General features: G+C 33.3%; 1 protein-coding gene across 1 annotated transcript; it reads right to left on the reverse strand.

Moving 5' to 3' along the window:
* Positions 1-375: 375 nt before the first annotated feature.
* LOC106871919 (uncharacterized) lies at positions 376-6,382 on the reverse strand. Its single transcript, XM_014918676.2, has 3 exons — positions 5,316-6,382; positions 3,758-3,851; positions 376-1,935 (listed from the first exon to the last, which is right to left on the reverse strand). The coding sequence occupies exons 1-3, from the start codon at positions 5,760-5,762 to the stop codon at positions 1,907-1,909; spliced, it is 570 nt and encodes a 189-aa protein (XP_014774162.1). The 5' UTR covers positions 5,763-6,382; the 3' UTR covers positions 376-1,906.
* Between the last annotated feature and the right edge of the window lie 1,153 nt (positions 6,383-7,535).

Genomic DNA, 7,535 nt, shown 5'->3' on the forward strand with positions numbered 1-7,535 from the left:
ACAAGCTCCAGTTATTTGGTGACCTGATACTTGTGAAGATTCTGATTTGATGGGTTGGTGCATAAAACAATGCATTCTTACATGTTTCACAAAAATTGTAATTTTTAGCTGCTGCTCTATTTTTCTCCCCAGAGCTAAGGTATATTGAGACTTCTTTTAAATTATTTGTGTACTTACCACTTTCAATGAAACATTAAAAGTAGTTTGGTTTAGTCTTTCTGGTATGTTTTAGTTACATTATCAAGAAACACTTGGAGCTTGTTATATATTGAGAGCTGATATATACAAAGTAATTCATGAGGTCACTCCCCAGTGCAAAATTTCACTGCGAAAACTCAGCAATAAAACTACAGGGAAATAAAACTACAATATATGTAACACAGTGTATAGATTTATTTATAACTTATTGCTTATAAATGTATTTACAATATTATGTCTTTTTATTTACTTCGGTTTCACCAAGATATACAAACTGCAGAAACAAATAATTCATGTTCATAAAAAAATTTTTTATTTACAATATATCAAAAATTAAATCAATTTCCTTTTGGCAGTGACATGCATTAAATACATCAAACTGTTTGATTTTTTTCAATTTTTTAATAAAGAAATTGTCAGCACTCAGTATCTTTGTGAGAAGGAAAATAATACATAATACTAACTTAACTTCTCTATAAATTTTAGTGAATAAAAAATAGCAATTGTGAAATTAATGTCATCAATAATGTAATCTTACCAACATGCAATTGGTAAACTCAAAATACTTAAATGCTAAAATGGGTATTTAGGTAAATTAAAACATAAAATTTCAGAGAATATATAAATCTGAAAACAAGAAATATATAAGTTCTTTGAAAAAAAAAGGGAATATCTTGTTTTCTATTTTTCTTTTTTACTTTTCTAGTAGCCATTATACAGAGAAATTAAATGATACTTGAAAATTAAATATATATCTTTAAACAAGTAAATGTTCTCACTATTTCTACAAGGAGAGCCAATACTATGTCATTAGATATAGTTCTTTTTTATTCACCTCATCTTTGTATCTTACAGAAAGTGAACAGCTGTTGTGTCAAAAAGAACAGAGTGAAGAGTTTATAGGGAAAGTATCATACTCATTTACACATAAACACCGACATATTTTGATGTATACCTCTTCAATAATAGAAGACAACTGTTGCTGTAAATTTGACTTAGTAATATATGCACAAAACTTTATTATATAAAATAACCTAACAGTCCCTCTTGAATTTTTCTGGGATATACAACTTCCACTCGCAAGTGTTGTGTATTTCTGCAAAGTTCAGATATTGCCAAAAATAGTAATTTAACCAGGACCACTCTTTTTAGGAGCATGTTTTAACATAATGCAATGTGTCCTTCCTTCTTAAGCTCACAGGGTGTAATTTGGTTACTTTTTCTAGCAAGTTGAGCAACCACTCCCTACATGCTAGATAAATCAAACTGGTCACTATAATATCTGAATTTAAATAGAGGAATTTCTTTTAACATAACAAAATGACAGTAACTGGAGCTATCCTAACATTATCAACAAAATATTTATACAAGCACAGTAAGTGTCGCTGCTTCTCATATTAGCAATGCTGCCTACTGGAGTGATGTTTGAAATCAATGAGCCATTCAAAAAATATCATTCTTTATGTCTGTTAATATAATGGATTTGAGACAATGAAAAGTTGTAAAATGACACAGAATGTTTTTGAAGTCTGTATGACTTATTAAAATATGTAAAATGATGATTTCTTTCAACTAAAGCAAAGAAACATATATCAAAGAATTACCCAATATTGTTCATTAAGAAAACTGTTGAAAGACTTTAAGATGAATAATGATGGCAGTGTTAGAGTATGAAGAAAAATTGCTTGACTAATCAAAAAGGTAAGAATCAAACAGCCTTTTCTTTTTCATTCAAAGCTGAAAAATAAAAAAAGTTTTAGATGTTAAATTCTAAATGAAGCTCAAAAATGAAATTAGTTTGTTTCATTTTTCAGAGAAATTTTACAAGAAATATACTTTAGATTGAGTTGGAGGACCACTGACAGATGAAGTCTTTAAAAGTCCATTTGAAAAAAATGCATTAAGTCTGAAGTAATTTAATATAATTTCAAATCTATGAATTTGTGAAACTTAAGATTTCATTATTTTTTTCAACATCAATTTACTCAAGGTACTAAAAAGTTCTCCACTCCTTCTTTAGATGAAAGATTTAAACAGAGAAGTATTTTTCTTCTCTGCAATGTTTGTTTTCTGGGTTGTTAATCTTAAATTTTGCATTTTTATCCAATACATTAACTGAACAGTCTCAATGAACCTATAAAGGTCATGGCACTTTCTATTCCTCTAGATTCAGCAAATATAAAAGAAAAAACATATTAGGACTTAATTAACTAAACCCATATGTTACAAAAGTTTGCCATGATTAGTATATCATGTTTTAGTTTCAAGTTAGACAAAATTCAACAAAAATAGTCTGTAACTGAAAACATTAAAAGTCAAAACTAACTTTCTCTTAAAATATTCTGATCTTCACATTCTTGCTCTATTTCTATAGAATACCAATATGTTCAACCAAAAACCTGTCAGACAACACCTCTTTACTACTTTGAAATTTAATTATGAAAACATTTTATCATTAGTTTAAAGTGTCCTTTTACTTTTCCCTCTAAACTTTTCATAATTTTTTAGGCTTTATTTTATTTAGGGCAATGATATTGATGCACACAACAACTTTAGACAGTTTTGGAGTTTCACTTCATTTATCATATCACCAGCACAAATAAGCAATGAACTATTTGTCACCACATCCAACAATGCCCACCTTGATGCAGTTGATATAACCTTTCATTTCTCTCTAACCTTTCGCAAACATGCTTCATCTACATGCCAAACTTGCAGTGACTTCACGAAAGCATCCTCCAGTTGTAGTGGTGGTAGTAGAGGTATCAATCTTATCTTTTAACAGAAAAAAAAAATTAACAAAACATTACCACATACCTCTCCAAGCATGAGAAGCACTCAGGTAAAGCCCTCATGGTCACTCCAAATGTAGACCTCACTATCACCAAGGATCTTACATGGTAAAAGCACATCCTTAATAGGATGTGAAAACTGGCCCCTCTTTTCAGAGCAGAATATATTTCAGTCACAATAGTTATTGACACTCAGTATGGCTTGACTGAGGGCCACAATGGTATACTGCACTTACATCTAAGATGGTGCTACTGCTACATACAGACAGATCCAGAAAAAGGTCACATAACTGATTGGCTCTGATCCTCAGATTTGCTGTCTCCCCTTTTTATCACTACTATAATGACTCCTGTTTCTCAAAGCTGGCTAGTTTCATACTACCCCACTTGCTCCATACTAACCATTACACTCAGTCCTTCCTTCCAATTATATCATCCCTCTGGAATCTTCTTCCTTCTCATGTCTTTTCTGCAGGTGTTGACCTGCTAGAGTTTAAAAGGAACATTAACAGTATCAAACTCAAAGAACCTATAAACGTTATATATAAACAAAATTAAAACATACAAGGACTTAATCAGTTAACTAAACCCATTCTTTACAAAAGTTGTCTTGATTGGTACCTAATGGTTTAATTTCAAATCAGACGAAATTCAATAAAAAAAATTGCCTGTAACTGAAGATATCAAAGGTCAAAATTAAACTTTTTCTAAAAATATTGAAATTGTTTATAATTATAATTATTACTATTATTATTATCTAAACTTACACTTAAAATTTTTCCAAGGATCTTCTAGCATAGATGGCTTAAAATAATTTGCAATATTATCATCACTGAAAGATCTGCTGTTATTAAAACTGACCTGAAAGTAGAAAAAGAAAATACTTTACAATGCAAGTTCAAGTAATTTGTCCGCCAAATAAATTAGTCACTAAATCCTATGTTAACAAATACTTATTTTTCTTGTTCATAATCTCTGAAGAGCGTGGGGGACAAAAACAAGTGTAAATGTAATGTTCCTACATTACCCTAACCCAGAATCTCTGTGATTAATATAAAACTAATACGTAAATATTTAAATTTTCTGAACAAAAAATCAGTAAATAGAAATTAAGGACTCCCTACTTTTGCAAGCCCTGCGGCACCACAACTGTCGGTAGTAAAAGCTATTCTGTTTTCGTTTCGGTTTTTCATGTGAAGCAACATGTTTTATACATTCCCCATTTCGTTGAATTGCGCTGAAATTCTTCACATGTACTAATTTATTATTTGTCTTTAGTTTAGTATAATTGTACACAGTAAAAGAGTATAATTTTATTATAGAATCTATATAAGGTGACAAGTTAGCTGAGTCGTAAGAGTAGTCAACTACAATGGATGGTGGTCATCGTTCCAGCTCACTAAGCTCTTGGTTCAAATCTCGCCGAAGTCAACTTTGCTTTTCAACTGTTCGGAGTCAATAAATAAAGCACTACTCTAATACTGGAACCGATTCTTCTCTAGACTGGAATTCAAAATTGCAATCTTGTCACGCACTATGTCGTACTGATTTGGCCTTGTCCACAGAATACTCAGCCACTTATATGTTCATTTCACAAGTTAATAGAATAATTGAATGTTAATCATCGAAGCCGACAGAGAATCCACCACTTCCAATATTTTGTTTTCCGAATTCATCCAAGGATCAGTTTGTCTAAAACGTTACAATTCCCATCAAATCACGAACTTTAGTTCAAAAGTACGATCGTAAGGTATAATTTACGAATTTTATTTATTTCTTTTTTCCTATTGCAAGCTATTATTAGTTTCTTCGGACTCTAGATGCCGCTTTTTAAATCCTATAACCACTTGCTTTCTCGGGTGATCTACAATGAATATCAAGTTTCACATATGATTCATTTACATCTACTCACTCGTTCATAATACCTTTCTATGCCCCCCCTCCCCAAATATGAATGGAAAATACACGAAGTGAAACTTCTGACCCCCTAATTGACTGCTGAAGTCAGAAATGTTTGATAGACTGCAAGAAACAGTAAATCGGGGTGAATATAACTACCAAAGCAATACTTATTCGAAGATCTTAAAACTTAATTCTTTGAGTGCGTTCTGTAATTTTATTGAACACTCACAATATATATACACATATATGTACATGTTTGCGCGCGCACGAGCATGCACAACAATTTTTTTCAGTTAAGATTATTTTAAAATAAAGACGAATGCAAAATAAGGTTATAGAGAATTTCCAAAAGATAGTCCTTCTTCTCATTCTTCTTTATAAAAGAAAATGAAACGTCAAAGAAAAAAAAAAGTAAATACCTACTTTAGAACTATAAGGAGTACTGTGACGGGAGTATCTGTCGTTTCTAGTTGCAGGACATCGAGGAATATGACAATTTTGATCTTGTTGGTAATGAGGGTAAGCAGAACGTGGAGGAAGCAAGGGGTTGCGACAATTGTAAGGGGTTGAAATTGGTGAGTTTATTCGATGAGGATGTCTTTGTTGAAAATAATGATTTCCACTACGATTGTCATGTCCAAGGGATCGACTCGAATCAGTGGACGATAGATTAGGACTCGAGGAGCAAAGTGGCGAAACATATGACTGGTTATTTGGTGAAAAAGGCGAACCCCATGGTAATTTTGAAGGGCTTCCTCCGCTTGTAGGACTGTCTCCACTAACAGTACTTGGAACTCCAAACTTATCATCGCTCGATCCACGACTGACGTTAAACAATGCGGGTGAACCCCAACTAGGAGACTCTCCCATGATTTATACAATTATTTTAAGGATAGGTAAATATGATCCTGACAATGATAAATATCAAATTCAATTTGGGAACATAAAGAAATTCACACAACAAATCTAATACTTCCGGGTCCCACGAGTGCGCATGCGTCTATATTATTTCCGTTTATTTTCAAAATGCTGTCAATATTAGACTTTCTCTCTCTTTCTCTTTTGTTATTTTCTTTAGAGAATCCATCCGTCTTCTCCACTCATTTTTCTAGGGAAGTTTGTAGAACAGACATCTCTGTAGGATTCAAACAAAAGTAGCCGTCATTAGACTTGCTGACGGGATTCCCAAGGGTGACCAACTGAAACTATTATCCAACCATTTCGTGCTTGGTCTACCCCTAGGTCTACTGCTGGATGGCTCGGCTTGAAGAATTTATTTTACAATCCTTTTCTGCAGCATTCTAATCACTTGTCCGTTATAGCGGAGCTGTGATCTCTCAATCCATAGAAGCAACGACTCATCTTGTATTGTGTTCGTGGCCTTCACAAATACTGAGACTAATATGACCAACAACTACAAGTTGACGGTTGCAGAAAACAAATGGACAGGGAGGGAATTCCGAAGTCGACGCGTTGGCCACGAAAAACGTCATGCCAATCAGTCGGGTGATCTGTTGAGGGTAAATTTTGGATCTTTCTGATTTGACGGGCAACACTTTTCATTTATGTTTTATGTAGTGTTTTTGGTACCGAAACACTTTCAAACTTCGTATACTTGTATATTTTGTGTTATAGAACAGATAAAAAATTTTGTATTCGAAGTTATTTTATGTAAAAAAATTGTCGTATTTCGGTAATTTCAACCAATCACTGACGTCTATTGAGGTGAAAACAATTACTGCCGTGGAATGTAAACAACATGTTCTAACGGTGTCATGGGATCTTTTCCCTTGAATAAAATTAGTGCCGTAGTTTGTCAACGACAACTATTGGTGGTACTGTTATTTATGACATCGTTCGTGCGTTTGTACTGGTTTTAGCTTTAGGGTTTTAGGGTTACGGTTAGGGTTATGATTATTTTTGCCATAACCTCACTCATAACCCTAACCTTAACCCTAACCCCAACCCTAACCCTAACTCTAACCCTAAAACCCTAAACCCTTACTAGGGAATAATGATATAATTAAACAGGGAATAACACTCTTGACGCTGGCAAAAATTATTGTTTACAAAAACAGCAGTAACTGTATTCAGCTGAGTAGACGTCAGTGATTGGTTGAAATTACAGAAATACGACAACTTTAACATGAAATAACTTATTAAGAAAAAATTTTTGTTAAGAAAGCTAAGAGAAAAAGATGTTTTATATGACACATTCTACTAGTATCCCAAGTTTGAAAGTGTTTTGTTAAGAAAACAAGTGGTGCCCATCAAATCAGAAAGATCCTAAATTTTTATATTAACATCCACACGATTTTCACAGAAACGAAAAATCGGATTTTTTGCGTGGAATCAAGTACCCTGACCTAATATGCTGCAAATCCCTTATTTTGGTTCAGAAAGGAGGGAGGACCACCCCCATCCCGGAATCATTGGAAATTTCTTTTTGTTTTTCATTGAATGACTTCCTGTGACCTCCTAATATGCTACAAAACCCTTTTTGAGGTCTGAAAACGGGGTTGGGTGAGGTGGAAGCCTCGGGAATTTCACCCACCCCCACCGCATTGATCATTTCACCCGCACGATTTTCACTAAGGATAAAAAAATAATCGGATTTTTTTTGCGTGGAATCAAGTACCCTGA

The sequence above is a fragment of the Octopus bimaculoides genome, chromosome 9, assembly GCF_001194135.2.
Source record: "Octopus bimaculoides isolate UCB-OBI-ISO-001 chromosome 9, ASM119413v2, whole genome shotgun sequence".
NCBI lineage: Eukaryota > Metazoa > Mollusca > Cephalopoda > Octopoda > Octopodidae > Octopus > Octopus bimaculoides.